At 41.2% G+C, this 27,953-nt stretch overlaps 1 protein-coding gene across 1 annotated transcript in view; it reads right to left on the reverse strand.

Annotated features, from left to right (window-relative positions):
- Positions 1 to 27,953, reverse strand: part of NALCN (sodium leak channel, non-selective) — a 281,606-nt gene that overhangs the window by 140,255 nt on the left and 113,398 nt on the right. The window contains exon 12 of the mRNA XM_055542965.1: positions 20,871 to 21,062. Within this exon, the coding sequence (XP_055398940.1) occupies positions 20,871 to 21,062 (192 nt within the window). The remainder of the gene's footprint in view (positions 1 to 20,870; positions 21,063 to 27,953) is intronic.

The raw sequence follows: 27,953 nt of genomic DNA on the forward strand, positions 1-27,953 counted from the left end.
GGAGTGGGTTACCATTAATGCTAAAGCCATTGGAAGTAGCCATTTCTTTATTTCAATTTCACCTTGTCTCATTTATATGGAACTTCATGGCCTATCAATTCAAATACACTTTTTCCAGTCCTGCAAACTCCATCTCCCCTTTTGCCAAACTCTCAGGAAGCATGCTAACTCCTAGGTGAATCTAACTCTCCAGGTCTGCACCACTCCAGCTCCCACACTGGCTCCATATGGAAACAGGCTCCCTTCCACCTTGGCCTGCAAAGAGGCCCCCACACTGCCTAGCCTTGGGCTTTGCAAAACTTCTCATCTGAGCTAAACTTGTCCACCTCATCTCTGTCCTCACTTTTAAGAGACGCCCTCCCCAGAAGGGACAGTCAAATGAGAGCCTCTGTTTAAAACAGAGGCTGAAGAACTTTCCATGGTGGTAGTGGTTGAGAATCTGTCTTACAAAATGTAGGGGACACGGGTTCGATTCCTGGTTGGGGAACTAAGTCCCCACCTGCTGCGGGGCAACTAAGCCCTGGCACCACAACTACAGACAGGGTGCTCTGCAAGGAAAGAGCCCACGAGCTGCAACTAAGACTGGACACAGGCACAATTAAATAAATAAATATTTAAAAATAAAATATAAAATAGAGGCTGAATGGGCAGAGGATAAAGACCTTGGCGCTCCGTGAGTTTCAGGGTAGGGAGGCAAAGTACCAAGTGTTAAGCTCTGCCGTCACAGAGGCTGAGTTTCGATTACATTTTTAAGAAGACATTTCCTTTAGATACATGAAAGTGTGACAGTGATATGACAGCATCATTTTATTTCATCTCGGAACTAAGTGACTCCAAAGATAACTTCTACCTGTAAGTGTCTACTATTCTGTGTGTGAGTGCGTGTGTGTGTATGCGTGTGTGTGTGTGTGCCTGTGTATGTCTGCCTGTGAGTGTGTGCACTTAGTAGGGTCTGACTTTTTGCAACCCCATGGACTGTAGCCCACCAGGCTCCTCTGTCAATGGAATTTTCCAGGCAAGAATATTGGAGTGGGTTGCTAGTTCCTTCTCCAGGAGGTCTTCCCAATCCAGGGATTGAACCGGCGTCTCTTCCATCTCCTGCATTGGCAGGTGGATTCTTTACCACTAGGGCCATCTGGGAAGCCCATGTCTACTAGTCTACTTTGTCTTAGTTGGTACTGGCAGTAAACTGGAAAACTTTGATTTTATACAATATGCTTTCTAGTCTATTTACTCAGACTATACCTTGACTATAAAAACTATAGAATAAGGTTACGCTAAATGTTTCGACACTATATTTACTATAAGTTGACTTTTAGTGCTGTTGGGACAAGAGAATTTATTGAATAAAAAGTAAAAATCACAGTGCTGCTAAGTGGACTGAAAGTAGGGAGCTAAATAAAATAAGAGCTGGGTGAGCTCTAAGCCATCACATATACTAGAATCTTAAATCGAATATTGGTTGAGTTTTGTTGTAGGGCTTGGAGAGTTTTGAAGAGTTATTAGTGACTTTCAGGTTATAAAACTTTTGAAGTTCTCTCTCTTTATGTACGGACTTCCCTGGTGGCTCAGATAGTAAAGAATCTTCCCCACGATGTGGGAGACCCGGGTTTGATCCCTGGGTCAGGAGGATCTCCTGGAGAAGGCAATGGTTACCCATTCCAGTGTTCCTGCCTGGAGAATTCCATGGACAGAGGAGCCTGGCGGGATAACTGCACAAAGAACTGGACACAACTGAACGACTTTCACTCACTCTCTCTATGCATGAATCCTCTTGGAATTTGAGATCTGTTGACATCAACTACCCTTGCTGTTAATAGAAGCAAAACATTAAAAATGTTAATTTTTTGTGTAAAATGATTATGCCTTATTGCTTGTGACTTAGAAGGAAATAAAGTTGAAACTGGTGGTTTCAATTAATTCTGACTCTCTTTTATGTTGGTAAGAAAGACCAAGCAGTTCTTTTCCTTTTATTTCAAAATGAACCCACATTATTTATTTGGCTTTTACTATTTCTAAAATATGCCTGTTGCCAAGCATTCCATTTAAATGAATTAAAAGGGGGGGGGGAGTCTGTTCATTGGTCAAATTTTAGACTACTAGGGAAAAGTCTCGCTGAATCTAGACTAATGTAATTGGCTTTAAATGTCAAAATGAGCTTGAATGTAATTAGAAGCAAAGCAGAAATCAAAATGTTATGCTTATTCCAGCAGCAAATTACTCTAAGTAGAGTCTACACTTAAATATAATTTCAAGAGTGAAAGGAAAGATGGGAGAAACTCATTTGCAAAAACCAGAGCATCTTTTTCTAGTTATGAAAGTGGATCAGGTATACCTGATCATCACTTTTCTTGCAAATGTCCATGCTTGGGTTGACTTCTAATGTATAACAGTGTAACTGACCATGTGGACAAAACCATGGATTTGTACAGCAAGTACAAATTTTTTTCAGGGCAATATTTAAAAACATGAGAAGAGACACTGAACCATGACCAGCATTGATATGGTGCTCAGCAGCCCCCAAGGTCGTTCATTGTCCATTATTTAGAGTGATTTTAACAATGATCTTGTGTTACTCGCTGTACATTTTACAGATGAGGAACTGAAGTATGCAGGCCTTAAATGATTGACTCAGGCTTGCAGGCAGCAAGCGGTGTTGCTGGGTCTTTAGGCTGGAATCTGTGGATTTCAAACTCCTTCTGTGTTTTTGGACATTACAGGTAACAAGACATCTTTAAGATCTAGTCATTGCTGATCTCCTTTCCTTATCTAAGTTGCTAAAACAAACAATATGCTAGACTAAATCATATTTAAAATTATTAGCCTTTGTCAAGTACAGTACTGAGTGTGTATCTGAAACTCTATATTATGCTCAGCTCATTAATGAAAATTAGACATCTCCAGTATTTTTCCTTTTTTGCTAAAATAAGCTTCACTCATTACCATTTTTTCCAAATGAAAAGGACACAACCTTTTCATTTTCGTGAGGATCTAAAATTACAAACTGTCTTTTAATAATAAAAATATTTCAATAATTTCAGACTTAAATGTTAAAGTTTCTATATTAGAAACATTCATCTTAAAGAAAAAAGATGGAGATGAACTGAATGAACTTATATTTTCCCCCTAACAATCTTTTTTGCAGAGTATGATATTTTTAGTTGAAAGGTATATATTTCCCAGCGATTATGTTAAAATAATTCGGAAATGCAACCATCTAGCTGTGAAACAAACAGCTGTGAAAATGAGACCTGGAGATTTATGCAAATAGGAGACTTCTGAATTAATTTCCTTCATAGTACACACTGTCAAGTTTCTTGGAGTATTTATGCCCTATTTCTTAATTAGTGATTTTGCTAATGTCAGTCATATTAAATTTTCATAATGTAAATGATGCATTTCAATGGCAAATACATGCTATAAAATTGCAGATGAAAGTTGATATTTTACTTTGGGTGCAATAGGGATTTAGTAACATACAGAATAGACAGTATTCCTAAGAACAGACGTATGTCTTATTGTGAAATAAAATTGAGGGTTTATTAAGAAAACTGTAACCATGATACCACTGAGTTTACACAGGAATTCCTCAGTGTTTTCCTACTATCTATTTGTATACCTATGCTCAAGAAGAAGGGTTTTCTATTTGGCTTCAAATAGAAAGCAGCATCAATCAGAAAGTACTTATATTTTTGCATACTAAAAAACCCTACATTTTAGAAATGGAGTTTGTCTATTTTTTGCTCTGTTTTAATGGGCTTTGATTTCTTGTTTGTCTTCACTCCAAGTTCACAAATAGAAAGCTTTACTGCAAATTATATTGTCTGCTCTTTTCTATTGCAAACATAAATTTCAAAGTCTTGCTTCTATCTTTTTTTTTTTTTTTTTTTATTTGGGCATTCCATGTACTATGTGGGATCTTAGTTTCCTGAGCAGGGATCAAACCCATGCCCCCTTCGTTGGAAGTGCAGAGTCTTAACCACTGGATAACCAGAGAAATCCCTTTGCTTCTGTTTGGATAGTGCTTATTTAATACTCTTGGAGAAGGAAATGGCCACTCACTCCAATATTCTTGCCTGGAAAATCCCATGGACAGAGGATCCTGGCAGGTTCCAGTCTATGAGGTCACAAAGAGTCAGACACGACTGACTGACTATTTAACACTCTAATGCCTTGAAAATAAAGTTGATGGATGCTTACCAATAAATATTTAATTGTAAAAAAAATTTAATTGTAATGGCTTGACTTCAATAAAGCTGATTTTATAAGTCATAAACTAAAATTTGTCATTATATAACTGAGTCTTATACAATTTGCATATCCCTTATATCTATATCCATATTTTTCTTCAGTTACAATTTACCAGCTAATGTTCTTGTCATTTAAAAAAAATGAGATTTTTTTTTTTTTTACTGATGCATAATTATATGAACACCAAAGAACTGATGCTTTTGAACTGTGGTGTTGGAGAAGACTCTTGCGAGTCCCTTGGACTGCAAAGAGATCCAACCAGTCCATTCTAAAGGAGATCAGTCCTGGGTGTTCTTTGGAAGGAATGATGCTAAAGCTGAAACTGCAGTACTTTGGCCACCTCATGAAAAGAGTTGACTCATTAGAAAAGACTCTGATGCTGGGAGGGATTGGGGGCAGGAGGAGAAGGGGACGACAGAGGATGAGATAGCTGGATGGCATCACCGACTCAATGGATGTGAGTTTGAATGAACTCTGGGAGTTGGTGATGGACAGGGAGGCCTAGCATGCTGCAATTCATGGGGTCGCAAAGAGTCGGACATGACTGAGCGAGTGAACTGAACTGAACTGAATTATAAATTAAGCTTTTGTATCTACCTACCTACCTGTCTCCAAAATCACTGCAGATAATGATTGCAGCTATGAAATTAAAAGATGCTTACTCCTTGGAAGGAAAGTTTTGACCAACCTAGACAGCATATTAAAAAGCAGAGACATGACTTTGTCAACAAAGGTCCGTCTAGTCAAGGCTATGGTTTTTCCAGTGGGCATGTATGGATGTGAGAGAGTTGGACTATAAAGAAAGCTGAGTGCCGAAGAATTGAGGCTTTTGAACTGTGGTGTTGGAGAAGACTCTTGAGAGTCCCTTGGACTGCAAGGAGATCCAACCAGTCCATCCTAAAGGAGATCAGTCCTGGGTGTTCATTGGAGGGATTGATGTTGAAGCTGAAACTCCAATATTTTGGCCACCTCATGCAAAGAGCTGACTCATTGGAAAAGACTCTGATGCTGGGAGGGATTGGGGGCAGGAGGAGAAGGGGATGACAGAGGATGAGATGTTTGGATGGCATCACCAACTCAATGGACATGGGTGTGGGTGGACTCCGGGAGTTGGTGATGGACAGGGAGGCCTGGCATGCTGTGATTCATGGGGTCGCAAAGAGTTGGACACGACTGAGCGACTGAACTGAATCTGCCTCCATTGTTTTAAACCAAGAAACCATTCATTGTACAAAATTTGAAAATACCATAACGTATGAAGAATAAAATAAATTACTTTCAATTAAAATAAAAGGTTGTATATATTTTTTAGAATTTGTTGTCAAACTTGAAAATTCTAACAGTTTTTTCCCCCAGGGATATATATATATATACTGGCAATAAAACTGAATCCAGCTGTAAATATAGTATTGTATTAGGCTTCTTTACTTAATTTTTAGTTATCATCATTTATATCATGCATGACTAACCTCATTAATTATTCTGTAAAAATTGAGCTTTGATAACTATAATATGCCATTATTTCCAAAGTCTACTTAGACATTCTATTATGACATGACTTTAAATTTGCTTTAAAATTTTCACAATGGTGAATAATGCTACAAAGGGCTTTTTTCTTTTTTTTACCTTATCTTATCATGTTTCCTGGACATTAACCTTTTAACACTGATGCATAGAGAAGATGTTGGGAAGGCTGGACAGAGTCCTCTGCAGAAGTAGGCAGTTATACCCAAGAGGTAGGCAGTGGGGCAAGAACGAATCTACACATCATTCATTAAATGGTCCTGTGTTTAGTCCCAGATGTGGAATAGTGAATGGGAAGCTATTACTATTTCAGATTCTGGCAGTAATCTTCTCTGTAATAGAATTTCTTACTTTTTGCATTTTTGTTGAAAGTTGCAAAGGACTGACTAAAAAGAACAGTATAAACCAGAATAGGAACTGATTTTCAAACTTTCAGTCTAAAATACAGAAAACTGAATATTTAGTGTCCAGCTAATGCCCCAACCTTTTACTGAGGGACCCTTTTATGTTGGGAGGAGAATGGGACAACAGAAGATGAGATGGTTGGATGGCATCACCAACTCAATGGACATGAGTTTGAGCAAACTCCAGGAGATACTGAAGGACAGGGGAGTCTGGTGGGCTGCAATCCATGGGGTCGCAAAGGGTTGGACACGACTTAGTGACAGAACAACAACAACTGTGATTACTGCTAGGAATTTAGTATTTCATGCTAAGAAGTTAGATTTCCATGCCACTTAAGAACACTAACTGCTATTGCTTGCTGATGCCCTTTTTCATTGTCAGTACGATGTTAACTAGTCTGATACTATTATATCCTTTGACCTTCTCAATAATCCTCTAAAATACTTACTACTGTTCTTTTTTCATTGATGGGAAATTGTACATTTCCACGAGAGAATAGTTGAAATGTCTGACTATAGATTGTATATTTTGTAGGCAAGACTCAACAAAGTATTAAAATATAATCAGCTTTTCATTAGTAAAAACATATGCCCACAGAAGCTCATCTTAACTGGAGGAGACACAGAATATTCCTCATTTATGACTCTCACTGATTTTTGAAAATGGTACAATAGAGTAGGCTGATTATTAAAATAATATTAATGGAACATGGCAACTGCAAGGAAAACTGCAAATAAGACAATTGGTAGAAAACTACCAAAATATGATGAGGAGCAAAAAAAAAAGTTCACCCCAATGAGTATGCTTCTTGGATCAGGGTAGGAACTGAGGATGCTTTATCCAAGGAATGTAATAATTCCTTGTATTGCAGCTCGGCAGTCAGTGATACCAACACATAGCCCCAGGAAAAGGCCATTTCTGTGTGATTCACCCTTTATTTATTTATTATTTTATCACTATGCCACTGATGAATCACCAAAAAATAAATTCAAATAGAAGCCAAAGAAGCTTGTATGCTATAGCAGTATGGAAATAGAGTTAATTTTTCAGTTTTTTTGAGCTATATATTGCATTCAGTTCAGTTCAGTTCAGTTCAGTCGCTCAGTCCTGTCCGACTCTTTGTGACCCCATGAATCGCAGCACGCCAGGCCTCCCTGTCAATTTAAACCAAATTGCCAGTCTCTATTGCAGGGCCATGTCCAGATATGGATGACAATTTGGCTTAAAGCCTCAGAAGAGACTGACTTTATGAGATAGTGGAAGATTTGACACAATAATGACCACACAGATAAAATTAAAAAAAAAAAAATCACCTCCCTTACCGCCCTGAAGATGCCAGAAATTCCTCAAGTGATTGTAAATTTTTGTCTTTGGTCAATATAAGTGAGTTTTGTTCAATGAAAAACCTCCTCAGAGAAACAACATTTCTTCCAGTGTAAACTCCCTCAAAATAGCTCTTCCACCATTCTCCAGGAAAAATAAAGAAAGAGTAAACATCTTCAGTGGCTCCCCTGTGTCACCATCTGGACCTCGGAAGGCACCCAATGGTCTGGCTCCAGCCCAACCCTGTAGTTCCTTTCACCCGTCCATCCCCACCCCGTGATTCTCCACGCCTTGGACTGACTCATGCTGCTTTCCTTACATGGAAAACTTTCATCTAACACCATCACCCAAATCCTCTAGGGGAATGAGATTTACCCCTGATGACAACTCTTCAGAAAGCTTTGCAGTCTTCCTTCCCTGGAAGCAATCTCCCCCTCTCTTATTAAAACAAAATGATATTTGGAAGCACGACCCATAGCCCATAATAATGTTCCTAGGATTTTTAAATACACTCTAGGGTATCTCTGATATTACTTTACAGCCGACTCCATCTGCTTGGGCACATTTCACCTTCTGGCTTGAGTTCTTTCCTGTGTGTCTACTGTGGGGTGAGTTGAGTTCCTTCATAAATCTCAACTCTGCTGTAAGTGAAAGTTAGTACCTTTGGGCATGCGTGGGCAAGGCATAGCTCCATCCCATGGAGGATGCTGTCTGAATTATAAACCACAACAAAAGAGGCACATGATCTCTTTAGTCTTCATTGTGGGTGGGTGGATGCCTGCAATATTTGCGGGAAACTTTTGGTATGCAGCAGATGAAAGTGAAAGTGTTAGTCGCTCAGTCATGTCCGACTCTTTGCAACCCCACGGACTGTAGCCTGCCAGGCTCCTCAGTCCATGGAATTCTCCAGGCAAGTATACTGGAGTGGGTTGCTATTTCCTACTCCAGGGGATCTTCCTGACCCAGGGATCAAACCCAGGCATCCTGCATTGTGGGCAGATTCTTCACCATCTGGGCCACTAGGGAAGCTGATGCAGCAGATGAGGGGAGTATAAATATGAGGATATAAGAATCAAAGTGGACATAATAGCTGTAATGCAAACAAATGCAAAGAGATGTATAAATAGGTGGATATAAGAATCAGATGGAGGTAATATCTGTAATGCAGACAAATGCAAAGACACGTGAGGCTGCAGATGGGGAAGACAGGCCTGAGGAAGCCTGGCCTCAGGCCGTGCCTAGAAAAAAAAACTTACAGATGTCTGTCGAAAGACAGTCCAAAAACTGGCTCTCTTTTTTTTTCCGGTCTCAAAAATTTATTACTGAAATTCCGTCTCTGATCACACATGTGAAAAAGTGATGTAAAAACCACAGGGAATTCTAGATGACACACAGCAAACATCCTATAAAAGGCTTAGTTAGGACCCCAGGGGGACTTCCCTGGGGGTCCAGAGGCTGAGACTCCACATTCTCAATGCAGGGGGACTGGGTTCAATCCCCAGTTGGGGAACTAGATTCCACATGCTGCAACTAAAGATCTTGCTGTCTTCAATTAACACCTGGCACAGTCAAATTAATTAAGTTGAAAAAACGCCTCCAGGAATATAATGGAAATCCCAGGACCAAGAAGTAACAGGTAGCTGGAGTCTAGAAAAGGCACCTTCCCTATGGGGTTTATAAGCTCTGCTAGGCTTTGGTTTTTAACATCTTGTCAGGCACAAGGGGGGCAAAGTCACAGACTCCTGAAAGGTGAAGACTGCTGAGCTTAATATTTATTCGGCTTCACTGGAAGTTGACCAGAAGAAAATTCAATGCCAAAAGGAGGTGAAAAGGGAGCAAGTGTGACCTTGACCTGGGCGAGGAATTGTATGACGATACAGCTGGCACTACAAACCACGGGGAATGGACAGACCAGCCAAGAAACAATTCTGTGACGATGGGTCAGACAAACAGAAATGAGATCGCTCCCTATCTCACAGCAGCCACACAAATCAATTCAGATTAAAGGAAGAGCTAAGTGTTTAAATGTCCTGAATAGTCATTGGAAGGACTGATGCTGAAGCTAAAGCTCCAATACTTTGGCCACCTGATGCAAAAAAGTGACTCACTGGAAAAGACCCTGATGCTGGGAAAGATTGAGGGCAGGAGGAGAAGGGGACGACAGAGGATGAGATGGTTGGATGGTATCACCGACTCGATGGGCATGAGTTTAAGCAAGTTCCAGGAGTTGGTGATGGACAGGGAAGCCGGGTGTGCTTCAGTCCATGGGGTCACAAAGAGTCAAACACGACTGAGCGACTGAACTGACTGAAATGTTTAAAGCAAAACAAAGCCTGACAAGACCAACTGCTGATGAACTGTGAAGTTGAGAACATTCCCAGATATTGCTGATGCCAGATAAATTGGTGAAAGTACTCTGGAATGCAAGTTTGTCACTATTAAAGTGGACGATATCTTTGTTCTAAGACCCAGAAATTCTATTCTTAGCTACTGCTGCTGCTGCTTAGTCGCTTCAGTTGTGTTCGATTCTGTGCAACCCTATGGACTGCAGCCTGCCAGGCTCCTCTGTCCATGCGGATTCTCTAGGCAAGAGTACTAGAGTGGGTTGCCATGCCCTCCTCCAGGGGAATCTTCATGACCCAGGGATCAAACCCAGGTCTCCTGCACTGCAGGCAGATTCTTTACTGCCGAGCCACCAGGGAAGCCCCATTCTTCACTACATACCCTCAAAATATTTTCACATGTGCAGAGTTCACGTGGGTATGAGCTAACATGCAACGTGCAGAGCAGCAGCACTATTTGGAGTCACAAAATACCAGAAACAAACATCTCAAACCTGCAAGCATGAGTTTTCTATTTCTCTGTAATAAATGACCACAAATTTAGTGGCTCACTCAACACTCACTGATTATCTCACAGTTTCCGTAGGTCAGAGGTGTGGTGCTGAGTAATGTAATGTGTGTGTGCTCAGTCGCATCTGAATCTTTGTGGCCCCATGGACTGTAGCACACCAGGCTCCTCTGTCCATGGGATGCTCCAGGCAAGAATACTGGAGCAGGTTGCCATTTCCTGCTGTAGGGGATCTTCCTGATCCTGGGATTAAACCCGAGTCTCCTGCATTGGCAGGTAGGTTCTTTACTACTAGTGCTACCTGGGAAGCCCCTCAAGACTCTCTAGATGTGGAACATGGGCTTAGTTGCTCTGCAGCATGTGGGATCTTAGTTCCCTTACCAGGGATTGAACCCACATCCCCTGAGTTGCAAGGCAGATTCTTAACCACTGGACCACCAGGGAAATCCCAAGAAGTGTGGGCAGGATTTAATTGGGTTCTCTGCTCAGAGTCTCAGAGGCTGAAATCAGGGTGTAAGTTGGGCTGTGCTCATCTGGAACTTGGGGGTCTTCTGCCCTCGCTCGGGTTGTTATCAGAATTCCTTTCCTGTGGATGTAGGCTTGAGGATCCTGCTTTCTTGCTCAGAGCCTCTAGAAGCCACTCTCAGGTTCCAGCCACACGGCCCTTCACAACATGGGAGTTTACTTCTCCAAAGCCAGCTGGAGACCCTCTCCTGCTTTGAATCACCCTCTTCAGGAAGGACCCAGTGCCTGGGATGAGGTCAGGCCCACCCAAGATAACCTCCTTTTTGACTAACTTCAGTTCAGTCCCTAGTAACTTGTTCACAGGGGCGAAAGCCTGTCATATTCACAAGTCCTGCCCAAACCCAATGAGAAGAGATTATGAAGAGAGTCAGGTCTCTTGATGGACCATTTTAGAATTCACCTGCCACACAAAAGAATGGGGAAATTAACTGTGCACAGCCTCTATGAATATTACACTATATATGTGTGTGTGTGTGTGTGTGTGTATACATGCGTCTACACATACATATATGTTTTTGTTGTTGTCATTGTTCAGTCACTAAGCCATCCGACTGTTGCCTGACTCTTTGTGAGCCCGTGGATTGCAGCATGCCAGTCCTCCTCTGTCCTTCACTGTCTCCCAGAGTTTGCTCAATTTCACATCCATTGAGTCAGTGATGCTATCTAAACATCTCATCCTCTGTTGTCCCCTTCTCCTTTTGCCTTCCATCTTTCCCAGCATCATATGATGCAATGTAGAGTTGCATATTATACCCCAAGAGAAATACATAAAATATAGCTACATTGTGTACTCATTCGTATTGGTAAATCTCACAGAGTGCTGAGCCAAAAAAGCAATTAGCAGGAGAAACGGTCCAGTATTAGGACACATAAGGCAGATTTAAATCACACGAAAAGGCAGGTGAGTCTCAGTTGATGCCTATACGTGCGTTAAAAGTGTACAGGGATGAACAAACATCAAGTTCAGAAAAGTGGTTCACTATGGGAAAGGGGGGACAGAGATGAGGGGATGGGGCTCCAGGACTTCAGATCCATTGCTAACCTGCTTTTTTTTAATAAGATGATTTATTGATTTATTTTTGTGGTCACTCCACGAAGCATGTGGGATCTTAGTTCCCCAACCAGGGATCGAACGCACACGCCCTGGACTGGAAGCTTGGAGGTCTTACCCACTGGACCATCAGTGAAGTCCCATTAATCTGCTTTTTAAACTGCATATGGCCACAGAAGAATACATCTTATTATTCTCTATATACCTTTGCATACCTCTAATAGATCATGAAAAAAATGAGACAATACATGGAAGACTGTAAAACAATAGAAACAAAAATTAATAAAGATTTCAGCAATATCAGTTGAACTGATTATCCCTTTGAACATAAACCCCAAATGTATGAAAAATGTAGTCAAATCCTACATCTTGCAAATGTTGAAAAAAAATAAAGGGACAAGTTGTTTCTTAAAATTTCTCAATAATTCTTTCAATGCAACTAAAAGCATGATTAGCCATTCTGGTGGTGAAAGGAAACAGGAAAATTAATTTGTAATTAAGTGTTTAAGAGTAGTTACTTCTTATATTGTATAACTCCTTTGGACATGATTTTATAAGTGAAAATTCAATAGAGCAAGTAATTAGCATTTAGAGAATGCGAATTAAGAAAACTTATATCAAATAAATAATATTAAAATTCAAGTTCCTGGGGAGAATGGATACACACACATATACATATATATGGCTAAGTCCCTTTGCTATTCATCTGAAACTATCACAACATTGTTAATCAGCTATACTCCAATACAAAATAAAGTGTTAAAAAAAAGAAAGCTGGATGATTATTCTCATTCAAATGTAATTTGCAATTGAATTAAATTTGGGGTCTGACTTAGAAAAAAAATTCAATTACCTGTGTTATGGAGGGTAGTGTATTATTATTTATGAATAAAAACTAGGCCTACTTACTATTATTTTAGTAGGAAATTAAAAGGAATAAAGATATCGATCTGGTTAAAGATCTACAGTGGATGTTTATTCCAAGTATTTATTATTATTTTGATTTTGATTTTTTGTTCATCATGGGGTTTCTTTGCATCGATTTTGACTTTTACTTATTTTTTTGGCCACGCCCTGTAGCATTCGAGATCTTAGCTCCCCAACCAGGGATCGAACCCATGCTTCCTACAGTGGAAGTGTGGAGTCTCAACCACGGGGCTGCCAGTGAAGTCCCTATTGCAAGTATTTTAGCAACATACTAAAGTTGCTTTGTATACTAAGTGGAAGGATAAACAGAACAAAACCGTAGTCACTCCATTGCTGCTCTGCAAATAGGTTCATCAGTACCATCTCTCTAGATTCCACATGTACACATTCATATACAATAACTTTGCTTTTCTGTTTTTGAGTTATTTCACTTTGTATAATAGGCTCTCGGCAGGCACAGGGAGGGAAGGAGAGGGTGGGCTGAATGAAGAGTGGCGTGGAAACATATACATTACCGTATGTAAAAGAGGTAGCCAGTGGGATTTGCTGTATGCCCCAGGGAGCTCAAGGGAGGGCTCTGTGGTGACCTAGAGGGGTGGGATGGGGTGGGAGGTGGCAGGGAAGTTCAGGAGGGAGGGCACCTATGTATATCTATGGTTGATTCATGTTGATGTACGGCAGAAACACAATATTGTAAAGAAATTATCTTCCAATTAAAAACAAATAAAATTTTTTAAAAAAGAAAAAAAAAACTGTAGTGAAACTGTGCACAGAAGCTTCGGTCAGGCAACCACAAGAAAACGCCAATTCTTTTTGTCTTTGCTACAGAAAGCTGGGTGGCAACCTGCCTAGAGCAAGCTGTCTCCTGACCTGTATGGGTTGTTCCTTCGTGAAAAGCTAATCTAATCGTTCTTATAATATAACCTATTAGTCCCAACAAAGGAGGAACAGCGGGATACTGCCTCACAGCAGGACTTAATCTCGTTATTTCTACTTAGCAAAGTGCCTGCTCGGTCCAAATTAGAAGAGAAAGTTATTGGCTTGAGATGACAAAGTTGTTTTATTAAATTGCATCAATATGTCATTCTCTCTTTTCTCACTGGAATCATTTAGGCTCCTCTCCATATCCAGGGTTTCTGCTGAGGCTCCACCGGCTGTTTCCCCTCTCTCTGCTTTCCAATGCTACACATCCCATGACACAGTGGTTTTTGTTTTTTAAGACTTCTCTATTTATTTGTCTGTGCCAGGTCTGAGTTGCAGCATGCGGGATCTTCAGTTGCGGCATGTGCAATTCTTAGCGGGGGTATGTGGGATTTAGTTCCCTGACCAGGTATCAAACCCGGGCTCCCTACTTGAGGAGCATGGAGTCTTAGCCACTGGACCCAACACAGTGTTAATAAGTGCTCTGGGAGGTGTCAGGAGGGAAGATCACAGTGCTGTCAAGATACTTGTAATATAAGTAGAGGAGAAGAGACTTCGCATGCGTTTTGACAGCATGCGACAGAAGGAACCATAAAAAGAGGGAAAGCGAGAGTCCAGTATGTGCCAGGCCCTATGCTGGCTTCCTGGCAGGTCCCATTTGAGCATCTTGGAAAGAAGCTTGGGCCCAGCTGCTGCTGGGAGAGAAAATAGACACCAGACCCCATCCTTCCCTGCATCTATCTACATCCCCTATTTGCACAAGACATACAGGAGCTTTGGAGGCAGAGAGGAAAGAGAGAAATCTTCTTCAGGTTTTGGGGCTGAGCATTATCGTAGTTTCTGTGGCTGTCCCCCAGTATCCATTTCTTCCCCCTATGATGAATCCAAGACAATCACTTTGACTCCAGCCATCATGCAGTGATTTGTTCAGTAGTGACCAAGTGACCCAATCCTGCTGATGAGAGATAAGAGCTTGTTTGTAGGGTGGGGCATGGAGGTTGTGGGGGAGAAGGTACTGGAAAAGGTGACCTTGCTTCTAAGGAGGAGACCTGAGCGGAGACGATGTCCTTCTTCTTAGAGATTTTATCATGAAGCCCAGAAATGGTGCATCCATTTTGTTCACACAAAGATATCACACAGAGAAGGAAACTACATTGGTTTGCTAGGGTTGCTGGTACCTACAACTAGGTGGTTTCAAACAATGGGAATGTATTCTCATAGTTCTGGAGGCTATGGCAGTCAGAAATCAAGCTGTTGGCAAGACCACACTTCCTCTGAAGCCTCCCTCGGAAGGGTTTCCCTTGCCTCTTCTGCTTTGGGCTCTTGCTAGCAATCCTTGGGGCTCCCTGGCTTGTAGATGCCCTGACAGTCACATGGCCACCTTCCCCATGTGCTTCTTCACATCGTCTTCTCTCCGTGTGTGTCTGTGTGGGTGTCAAATGCTCCCCTTTGTATGGAATGTCGGCCATATTGGATCAGAGTTCACCCTAAGGATCTTGTTTTAACCTGATCACTTCTATTTCCAGATAAGGCCACATTTTTTGGATCCTGGGGGGTTAGAACTTCAGCATGTCTTTAGGGGCACGTAAGTCAACTCATGACAACACCTGAGAGAATTTCCGTGGAAGATTCAGAGTCCTGGCTTCCTAAAGTCTACCTAATCTCTTGAATTTTGTGACATGAATTTCCTAATTGTTTAAGTCAGTTGGAGTCAATTTTCTACTACTGGCAGCCAAAGCATTCTGAAAGAATTATGCTAACACTGCTGATGGGAGAAGGGTGAGGGGCATGATGGAGGCTAAGGGGGTTCCCAGACCTGTGGACAACAGTGAAGAAGGAATCTGACCTGCTGAGCTAATAAGGCGTGGGAGGATCAGAAAGGTTTGCTTTGGTCCAGCATCATTATTCATTCTTCATTCAAACATCTATTCACCAGCTACCCTGTGGCAATGGTTGTGCTGAACATGGAGGATTTAAATGAGCAAGATGGACACCATCAGGATGGACTTCCCTGGTGGTCCACCGGTTAAAACTCTGAGCTTCCACCGCAGGGACTATGGGTTCGATTTCTGGTTGGAGAACTAAGATTTCATATGCCTCACAGCATTAAAAAAAAAAAAAAAAAAAAAGACAGACACATCTCTGCCTTTGAAAGTGATGCTGGAGGAAATCCTGAAATCTGAGTCCAAAGAGGTAAGTGGGGCCAGAGATGAAAAGATACTGAAAACCCTATTACAATGTTTGCTATCTTGAGTTGAAAGGAGGATCTCGAAGCATTTTAAATGGGAGAAGGGCATGAGACAATTCATACCTAAGAATGTGCAAATTTGCAGTTTTAATGCAAATGGAGAATGAGCTGCAGTGTTAGGCAAGGAGACCGATGGGGAACTGGTGGAATAATGCTAATCCCTTTGGCATCCTTTCAGTTCAGGAAGCACTGGGTTTTCCACGTGGGTGGAACTGCATCAGAGGTTCAAGGCACTGAGTTTGCCCAGGTTGCTGTTGTCTCACTGTCCCTCTGTCCCTCCAGGGCTCTCTTCCTGGGATTTGGACGGGAAATCAGCTTTTGTGTCTATGTCAGCTCCTCCTAGAGGCATCTCACGGCAGGTTGCTGAGCCCAAGATACAATCAGGTCCAGCCAAATCAGAGTTTGGTTTTACATCTAGTCCTGTTTCCCTGGGGAGACTATACCTGCCCTGGATGGTTGCGTCAAGGTCAACTTCCAGAAAACAGCCCAAATAATGATCCTTCAGGCACAAATGCTGGGCTTCCCTGGTAGCTTGGTCTGTAAAGAAACCATCTGCAATGCAGAAGACTGGGGTTCGATCCCTGGATGGGGAAGGTCCCCTGGAGAAAGAAATGGCAACCCACTCCATTATTCTTGCCTGGAGAGTTCCATGGACAGAGGAACCTGGTGGGCTACAGTCCATGGGATCGCCAAGAGTTGGACGCGACTGAAGTGACTTAGCACACACCTCAACACCCAACCATTGAGTACAGAGAGACACATCTCATGACCAGGAAAGAAAGCAAGACCACAGAAATCAAGCATAGCTGGCTTGTGTTTATAACCATCTTTCTTGATCCCTTCCTATCAGGCAAGTGTCACCAGTGGATGGTGCTTTGACTTAGAATGATAATGACTGCTTTTTGTAATTGTAATACTGTTAACATTTCTTGTAAAATTTGATTATGTTTCGGGGATTTAACTCTTAACTGCATCCATATGCAAGGAGAAAGCCTTCCTGTTTCAACACTGTCAGCTGCTGGATAACTGATTAGGGGGCTCCCTAGTCACTGGCTGCTTTCATTAAGATGGTCACAGTAATCAGGCAGAGAAGCAGAAGCACAGTTGAGTAATTGGGAGATCTGAAAACGCAATGTTCCTTGATTACTATTATAGCTAGAGAAATAGAGCAAATCCCAAAGCAGCCTTGTCTTTAATATTGAGTAGCCTCTGTATTATGCCAATTTCAAATATATTATACAGGATGTCACTTTTTTTTTCCTAATGCTAAGCTCAGGGTTGGATTGTTTATATATTATTCAACACACACAATACGATGAGGAAAATACCATTTTTGCCTGTATTTTAAGATTTTTTGATGTGGACCATTTTTTAAGTTATTGAATTTGGTACAATACTGCTTCTGTTTTAGTTTTCCACCATGTGGCATGTGGGATCTTAGCTGCTTGACCAAGGATCCAACCTACACCCTCTACATTGAAAGGCAAAGTCTTAGCCACTGGACCACCAGGGAAGTCCCATTTTTGCCTATATTTTGGATGCAAAAAAAAAGTTTAAAGTATAATTTGTTTGGTGTCTTATGGGAACCCACTCCAGTATTCTTCCCTGGAAAGTCCTGTGGACATAGGAGCCTAGAGGGCTATAGTCCATGGGGTCACAAAGAGTCGGATACAACAGAGTGACTGATCGCAACTAAAAAGTAATGGAGTGGGAAGTATAGATTCTTGTCCAGGATGATTTCGTATGCAGGCCCACAGCTCTTATTTTCAATTTCAACATTCAAAACACTTTGAAAATATCCAAAGGTGTTGTGTTGTGTTTTGCTGGTAGCTCATTTAGTGGCAAAAGTCTGACCTGACCTATGACTTATTTATTGTATTATTTATAAAAGATGCTTACTCCTTGGAAGGAAAGTTATGACCAACCTAGACAGCATATTAAAAAGCAGACATTACTTTGTCAACAAAGGTCCATCTAGTCAAGGCTATGGTTTTTCCAGTGGGCATGTATGGATGTGAGAGTTGGACTATAAAGAAAGCTGAGCACCGAAAAATTGATGCTTTTGAACTGTGGTGCTGGAGAATACTCTTGAGAGTCCCTTGGACTGCAAGGAGATCCAACCAGTCCATCCTAAAGGCGATCAGTCCTGAGTGTTCATTGGAAGGACTGATGCTGAAGTTGAAACTCCAGTACTTTGGCCACCTGATGCGAAGGGCTGACTCATTGGAAAAGACCCTGATGCTGGGGAAGATTGAAGGCAGGAGGAGAAGGGGACGACAGAGGATGAGATGGCTGGATGGCACCACCGCCTCAATGGACATGAGTTTGGGTAAACTCTGGGAGTTGGTGATGGACAGGGAGGCCTAGTGTGCTGCGGTTCATGGGGTTGCAAAGAGTTGGACACGATTGAGCAACTGAACTGAACTGATCCTTCTTTGTCTGAAGGTTGATGTTCTGCTATAGAAATATTAACACTTTGGTTACGAGGGCTGATTCAGACAACTCTGGAGTGAGATATCACCCTTAAAATATCTGGAATATTGGGGTAAAGGATATAAAATCGGTTGTGTGAAATGGGAGGAAAGGGTGAAAAGTGAGGATAAATTATGAAATTAAGACAGGTCTGTGCAATAAATAAATACAGGCTGTTTCCACTTAGTACCCCCTTGCCCAGAACAATGGCTGACCCTTAGTGAGGCCTGAGGGATAGACGGTGAAGACAGATAACAAATATGCTCTTTGTATTTACCTGATGAGGGAGCAGCGAGGGGGCAGCCTAGGACAAGCTGGCCTTGATGATGACACTGTCATCTTTGCTTGTATCTCTCTGTCCCTGGAGGAAGAGCAGGCCTTTCTGTAGGGAAGTCTGGTTCCAGGCCAATCCTAAGCGGCCCGGCCATGAGCAACAACCAGGCTTTGCCTGGAAGGTCCCTGCGGGAGGGAAGCTGCACCGCCCCTCGGTCTCGGGCACAGCCCTGCACCTCAGTCTCTGGAGGGAGTTTCAGGGAATGAGACAGGCCCTCAGGCTGCCTGCTCAGGTCTCTGGCTTCCTGGACTCTCCTCTGAGGGGCTTCTCATTGCGGTGTTCAGCACTTTTCCCCACCTTGACTCAGCACATTTTTACTCCCAGCCCTTCCTCTAGGCACGCCCCCAACCCTCACCCTCACTCCCTGGCCCATAAGAGGGCAGGAACTTTGTTCAGGACTTCCAGGGAATGCCCAGACCCCTCTCTCCCCTCCACACCAGGGCCGATCCACCAGCCCCTCACCCTGCCCTGCCCAGTGGGCAGAAGGGGACCCGGGCAGCCACACCTGCTCCTACCTGCTGCCTGCACTGGGGCAGTAAGTGAACCAAGGCTCGCCGTGACTTTGGGCTCACTGTCCTACAAGACCACCTCGACACCTGACAGCTCAACTCCTGCCTAAGGGCAGTCCCAGTGCCGGCCCTGCAGCCGCCTCTGGAAACCGCCTGCCGCCCTTCTCCTGACCTTGTGCCATCTTTGTTGCCCCCTCCTTGCACTCTCTTATCAACATTTAATCACGATCATGCTTTCATCCACTTACAAGTTCCTTGGCTTTATGTCCTCCTGTTTGCCATCAACTGTTCTTTCTCCTTTAAGTTCTCGAACAAGATATGGCTCACTTCAGACCTTCAACACAAGACCCGGAAGGAACACTGCTCTCTGCATTTCATCCAGCTTCATCCTGCTCTTCTTCACTAACCTCCTGTTCCACAGAGTCTTTCTGGATTTTTCCACCCCTGGTTGTGCACCTTCCCTTTGGGTTCCCAGTGTTTGCCTTTACCAAAGCTCATCATGCTTGATATTTGCTTAGTGATTACCTGCCTCTCAACTGGAATTCCTGAAGACTGGGAACTGAATTGCATTTATATCTCAGGATCACCAAGACTGCCTGGTTATTGATAGACACTCAATAGATGCTTGGCGATGAGTAACACATTTAGCACAAGATTAAAAAAAACAAACAAACAATAACCCAGAGTTTATTAGCCTATCTGTTAAGATTAAAAAAAAAACAAAACAAAACCCAGGCTATATTAGTCTATCCATTATGATACAGGTAACTTTACCCTTAAAGCTTTTTTTTTTTTTTTTTGGATGTATTATTTGTTGTTCTTACCCCAAGACAATTCTTCTCATATAACAGACCTTACTATTTCAGTTTACGGTGATAAACTTTGTCTTGGTCATTATATTTTTTTCATATTTCTAAATCTTCAAAGAGTTAAATTTCAGGGTCCTTCTGATTAGAAACTGATTAGTTTTTTATTGATTGATTGGTTTTTAACTTTTTTTTCAACCTAAGTGAATCTTAATGAGAATACAGAGATATGAAGTAGATGATCTTTTAAAGACAGTTCAAATCTGAAGAGTTTATGAAACTTATATATCGAAAATCAAAATTCTCTTCTAGATTATGCCTGACATAAAATATACATGAACTGTAAAACAGATTTAAAATGTTATCTCTCACAAACACATAAAAGCAAACTTCAAACATCTTAAAATTAATAATTTAAAAATTCTGCTATATTTTCATTTATAGGTACTAAGAACCCTATCATCCATTTTTATTGGTTTCTGCATCTCATTCTATTAGATTGTTTCCAGAATTTTAGAATTGACACATAATCTGACAATGCTGAAAATGTGCTCAGACACCTGTATTCTGTAGAAGAGACCACTGTGAATATTAAAATTGAATTACTCCAAGTTATAAAAAAAAGTCAGTATTTTTTAAACCTCTGCTAAAGTGAAATGACTTTGACATTAAGCATTATTACTAAAATAAAAAATAACTGCATAACTGCATTTTTTGTTCTTACCCTTGGAAATGTCGTGAATCTATCCAGCTCTTCGACAAAGCAGAACATCTGCAGACTAATTGCCGACATAACAATCAAGAGGCTGGCAGTAAATACAACCAAACTCCCCAGCTTTTTTCCAGGACCAAAGATCTTGTACACAAAGTCTTCTAATGCAGGTGAGATTTTAATAAGCCGAACTACCCGAAGAACCTGTTGTAGGAGAGAAAAATACACACACTCTACCGTTAACACTGAATCTTAAATAAGTTCATACTAAAATCTCATTTTTTGTAGCACTTTATAAGATCGCATTTTCCATCTGAGTATTAGTGATGAAACACTTTAAGAGCTAAGATATTAGCCTAGTTCAGTGCCTGCTGTACAATAAGAACTCAACAAATCCCAAAGGAATGAAGGCAGGAAAATGGTGACAAGTCTGTTTTAACATATGCTGTGATAATTCAAAGTGGCATTAATTAACACTATCGTTGAAATAAAGTGGACAATTTTTCCTAATGTTCAAATATCAAAGAAAACATTAGTTCAATATTAGCTATATTCATTGTCATAAAACAGCCCTTCCTAGGGATTATGGTACATTCATAAAGCAATTTAAAAAATCTTTCCATCAGGGAGTCTTTATTCATGGCTAGACTGTTACCATAAGACCCATTCTATCCTTCCTTTAATTAATAGAACTTTCTGAATTTTAGCCTAGCAATTAGTTACCCAGGGGTATATGCTGCATTTTCTAGCCCCACTTACAAGTGTGGCTGGTGGACTAGGTTCAGACCTATGGAATGTGAAAGGAAGTAATTTTTACACCTTATTTTTTCTTTAATATTTCAAGTGTTTTTATTCTGAGCAGTTGGTACAAAATATAATGACGTGTCTTATTCTGTATAGTTCACTCTGTACAAGCTCTCAACCTCTGATCTGTCTACTTTTATGGATTTAACAGACCCTTACATTCAATTTACTCTCCTATATACTTCCTTCTTGCTCTCACTGGCAATTGAGTTTTGGCATGTGCATTTTTAGAACTCTTTAAGGAACTCCAGATTCAGACATGCTGGGATGTAGACTGAGTCCATGGTCAGACAAGGTAGATTAAATGGGAACAAAACAGGAACCATGAAATTAAATAAATTTGGCCTGGACACTTGTTATATCCTCCTCTAGCTGGGCAATGAGAACAACTGGAGTTGCCCATTTGGATCAGAAATAAAAGCTTCATATAAAAGGTGACAGCTTCAAACCAACCCAATAGGCTGGCTTTATGGATGACCACAGGGAACAGGGGGCTTCCCTGGGGGCTCAGATGGTAAAGAATTCGCCTGCAATATGGGAGACTTGGCTTTGATCCCCAGGTCAGAAAGATCCCCTCAGAGAAGGAAATGGTAGCCCATTCCATTATTCTTGCCTGGAGAATTCCATGGACAGAGGAGTTGAGTTGGGGGGGTGGTTTCAGTCCATTGGGTCACAAAGAGAAGGACACAACTGAATGACTTTCACTCACTCACCAAGTGGAGAAAACGTACATCAATCTTATCCAAGCCCTGTATTTTTAGAACTTTGTAGAACCTTGTGCTTAGCTGGTTATCTAAACACACATGTTTACATGTTTTGAATATATATGCAAAAACTCCCACACATAAGTAATTTTCTCATTCACTTAAAAAATACTATTATGTGCCAAACACAGTGTTGGACAAATAAGATTCAATGGCTATTCCTATTACACACTGAGTGTTAATATAATACAAAGGCACAGCTCTTAAGGGTATATCTATAAGATTAAAAGCATAAAGTAGAATATAATTAAAAGTTGAAGTATAAATTACAGAAAAGTAACATTTTTCAACAAGTCTAAGATGCCATTGTTTTTTTTTTATGTGCTGTTAAGAAATTGAAAATGCTGCTGATTAAAGTATAACACATCACTGATTATAAGGCAGATCCCAGTTTGAAAGTGTTAGTCATTCTGACCCTTTGAGACCCCATGGACTGTAGCAGCCTGCCAGGCTCTTCTGTCCATGGAATTCTCCAGCCAACAATACTGGATTGGGTTACTGTTTCCTTCTCCAACTGATCTTCCCTACCCGGGGATCGAACCGGGGTCTTCTGGGTTACAGGCAGAATCTTTACCGTCTGAGTCACCAGGGAAGACAGATTCCAGTTTAGAGATGTTAAAATAGAAAAATTGTGGTCTTGGCATAAATGAAAGATGATAATTGAAACAGTAGTTCAAGATGGTTCAGTATCAATAAGAACTTAAGGTATCTTTGAAGGCTTCTCAGGAGAAAACAGAATACGGTAAGGAAAAGGAAATGCTTTAGAAGCTTATATTAAAATTTTTACACAAATAAAAACATGAGTTTGGATTTTTTCCAGCAATCCTACCTTGCTAATCCTTCTGATTTTCCTTTGGCAAATCATTTCTACTCTGCTCTTAATCTATGAGGCCCAGAAGGGACTCCCTGACCTCCACGATCCAGGCCTGGCCAGAGTATTCACAATGACCTCAGTCATCAGAACTTCTGTGGGGCCTAGAAGAAGTATCCTATATTTAATCCCCAACTGGAATTACTATAAGAGCCACATAAGTCCTGAGCTTCTAGGGACCTTCTTTGCCACCACATGGAGAAAGATAGCTTAAGCATTATACCAACACAGAAGAAAGGTGAGTGGAGAAACGGACTGAGTCCCAGAGATACCATATTAACCTGTGAATTTGCCATCTCTGAAGTCACACGTATCTCCTACCACCAGATTCTGAATTAATAGGAACTACTGGTGGGCTATAGTCCATAGGATATCAGAGAGTCAAACACGACTGAAGTGAGTTACCCTGCACACGTATTGATAGTGAATCTGATTCCTGTTGTCTGCAGAACATTGTAGCTGCATGTCTAATCAACTAATGGACAAATGTTTAAAGAAGTTGACAAAATGTAGATTTTATTCATGTTCATTTAAAATACTTCCCAGGTGGCTTGGTGGTAAAGAATCTAACTCCTGCCAGTGCAGGGGACACAGGAGAAGTGGGTTCGATCCCTAGGTTGGAAAGATTCCCCTGGAGAAGGAAATGGCAACCCACTCCACTATTCTTGCCTGGGAAGTCCCATGGACAGAGGAACCTGGTGGGCTACAGTCTGTGGGGTCGCAAAGAGTCAGACTTGACTGAGCGACTGAACACCCACCCACCACAATACACACAAAAAGAAGAAAATTTATGTGAGAAATAATATTGTTCAAATTAAACATTTATACCACAGGCAAGTTTAAGCTACCAATTTTTCCCACTATAATTTTTAACAAGGACTTTCAAACCAGAGCATATTACACTTGGGTCATTTTTGCAAATAACAAACAGCTTTATCATAAGAACTGTTAAAACAATAACACTCATTAACATCCAGAATAATAATATGAAAAGATTTTACATATATATCAGACTTATTTATTCTCAGACATAAATGATTCACTATCTAATCGTTAAACAGCTGAGTCCAGGAAAGTTCACAGGAACAATTTAGCTGATCTATCGCTCACAGTACCCTGTGTTTTCTCCACTTGAATTAAAATCACATTGAAAAGACTGCCTAAGCAATTCTGAATCGTGTCCCAAATTCTAATGAAAACAGCCTATGTACATCTGTGCGATTTTGATAAATTAATATTTCACTAGCTGGAAGAAATAGAACTTAACACAATTCCCGCACTGGTGATTTGATCAGCGTTTTCAGAGGGGGTGAGCCTGCATCGTGGCAAGGCAGAATCCTTATCGGTGACTCTAATTACGCCTTTCGTTTATTTGAGGATAAGTGTGCTTTTCACTCTGCCTACCCAATAAAGCCTTTGGATTCTGTATTAAAACAGATACAAAATAAAGTACACCAGACATTCAAAGATAAGCATGGTAGGACATTCTGTGGTTGTTCTTAAAGCATATTTTCTTGGTCACATTTCTAAGTCTGTCACTAAAAGTCACTCTGCTGATTAATAGTGAGATACTGTAAAAGTTGGGCTTCTCAGGTGGTAAAGAATCCGCCTGCCAATGTAGCAGCCTGGCCGGCTACAGCCCATGTGGTTGTACAGAGCCAGACATGACTGAATGCACAGCCATGGCACGACTGTAAAAATTGCGTGGTTAAGAACATGAACTACTAGGGGGAGTTCTTTGATGTTCCAGTGGTTAAAATTTCCCTTCCAATGCTGGTTTGATCCTTGGTCGGGGAGCAAAGATCCCATGAGCCCCACAGCCATAAAACAGAAACAATATAGGAACCAATTCAATAATAACTTTAAAAATGGTCCACTTCAAAGAAAAAAAAAAGTCTTTAAAATAGAAGAATGTGAACTATGAGATTAAACTTCTTGGGAATGAGTTTGCACCATTTGCTGGTTATGTGGTCTTTGGTGAGTTACTCAATCTCTAGGGACAGCAGTTTACACATATATTCTCTATCTACCAAGAAACAAATGGAACCATGAACTCAGCAGGGTGTCTGCACACCCTAGGTGCGCAAAAAATACCAGCCAGTGTCCTCACCCTGCTATGTTAGAACCAGAAATGAAAGTGAAAGTGTTAGTCGCTCAGTCGTGTCCGAGTCTTTGCAACTCATGAGCTACGGCCCGTCAGGCTCCTCTGTCCATGGAATTCTCCAGGCAAGAATGCTGGAGTGGGTTGCCATTCACTTCTCCAGAGGATCTTCCCGACCCAAGGATGGAACATTCTGTGACTTTCAGTGGGACAGTGCTGCCTCTGTTCACTCCATCAAGCACACGTTCCCCTCAAGACAGGGGTCACGTGGTTCTCTCTACCTGGAACGCGTCCCCCACAGACCTTCTTAAGATTCGCTCTTTCTCTGCCCAAATGTCCCCTCTTCAAAGAGGGCTTCCTTGGACAAACTTAGCCAAAATAGCACCCTCACCCCACAGCTTCTCCTTTTCACCCTGCTTGCTCCTTCTGAATAGCATTTCCAGCACTCCTATTCCTTTCGTGTACTTGTATGTGAAATGCTTGCCGTCTAGAATACAAGTTTCCCAAGGTGGGGATTTTCTCTGTATTGTTCACCTTTCTCCCTCAAGGTCTGGAACTGTGCCTGACACATAGGAGGTGCTTCAGAAATACCACCTGGATAAATAGATGGGTGATACCGACTCTCAGAGATAAGTGATATAAGGGAGACGTTTTTTGTACACAAATATTGAAGGCGGGAGGGGAAGGGGACAACAGAGGCTGAGATGGCTGGATGGCATCACTGACTTGATGGACATGAGTTTGAGCCAGCTGTGGGAGTTGGTGATAGACAGGGAAGCCTGGTGTGCTGCAGTCCATGGGGTCATAAAGAGTTGGACGCAACTGAACAACTCAACTGAATATCAACTCTCAGAGATGACGGATAAAAAGGGAGACATTTTGTACTCAAATGTTGACTTAGTTTAAATATGAAAAATGTGACATCCACTCCGGGAAGAACTGCTGCCAACATGATGAAGCGAGGTCAAGCGAGATGAGAAACAAGCATGTGGACCAACCAGGGAGATCCAAGTCAGCCCATGAAGAGCCAGTCTGTTCAGGACAGTGGGTTCCCCATCTGTCAATCTGCAAAAATCCTGAGACATCTAAGCTTCTTGAGAGACTTATCTCTTAGGCACAAAATAAATGAGGCAGTGTCTAATGATCTCATTAGAAAAATATAAACTTGGCCATGGACACAGAGAGATGAATGAAAATCACTCAACTACTAACAAAAAATTAAACTATTATAAATTATATAGGCATTAACATTGTTAACTTTGGGAAGTTCCTGGCGGTCCACTGGTTAGGACTCTGTGCACTCACTGCTGTGGGCCTCGGTTCAATCCCTAGTTGGGGAACTAAGATCCCACAAGCTGCATGGTATGGCCAGAAAAAAAAACGCAAACTTCACTGACCAGGCATTACTTGACCATATCTATAGCTATATGTCTACATATATATACAATGATTAGAGCCATGCATACCGATTTTAGATATTTTGTGTAAAATAGACTAGAAGAAAAGAACCTAGAGATGGTGACTATTAACAATTTGTAATAATTTGGGTTATTTCTTTCCAGCCATTTTTTCATTTATAGGTATTTTATAAACATATATAAACTACATACGTTATTTATAGGCTGGATTTGTAGCTATACCTGTTATATACTTTTATACTGTTTTTATGTAAATAAAACAATCATATCTTTAAGTTACTATGTGAGCTCAGTCGCTTTAGTCGTGTCCAACTCTTTGTGACCCCATGGACTGTAGCCCACCAGGCTCCTCTGTCAATGGGATTCTCCAGGCAAGAATACTGGAGTGGGTTACCATGCTCTTTTCCACGGGATCTTCCTGACTGAGGGGTCGAACCCACGTCTCTTATGTCTCCTGCATTGGAAGGTGGGTTCTTTACCACTATTCATCATAATCATTTTTATGGTCCAATTTCCACATGACTTACCAAGCTATTCCTCACATTTATCACTTAAACAGTTCCCATTTTTTCTCTCATCAATAATCCTAGACTGAATATCTTTGTTTGCAAAACTTTGACCTATGTGTAACTTTGCAATGAAAAATTATCTGAAAGAAATGCTAACAATTTTAAAGCAAGCCCTGAATATATTTTATCTGGTATCCTTGCTGAAAGAGGCATCAATGCCTTTCTTAATTTGGTTAATTTAATAGGTTTATAAAAAAGATATGTTGTAGTTTTAACTATGAGGCATATTTTCTGCAATTATGTACAATGATTCTCTAACATTAGGTACTAAATGTGCATGTTGATTCTGTGAATCTAGACAGCAGTGCCCAAGAGCATATAATGACATATGCTTGGAAAGCATATTTTGTATCAAGAGTTTTAAATGTGTATGTCTCCTGCCCCAGCCATCTCACTTATGATAACCAAGCCTGAGGATATAACCCAACAAGTGACAAGGGATTTTCGTTCAAAGACGTTGACGGTACTGAAAGCTCGAACCATGATGCCCTCTGTGAGTGCAATATGCTTGGCTGTGATTACTGGAGACTCAGCTTTTTATGTGTGTTTGTGGAGTATGTTTTTCGTT

The sequence above is a fragment of the Bubalus kerabau genome, chromosome 12 (assembly GCF_029407905.1).
Source record: "Bubalus kerabau isolate K-KA32 ecotype Philippines breed swamp buffalo chromosome 12, PCC_UOA_SB_1v2, whole genome shotgun sequence".
Lineage (NCBI taxonomy): Eukaryota > Metazoa > Chordata > Mammalia > Artiodactyla > Bovidae > Bubalus > Bubalus kerabau.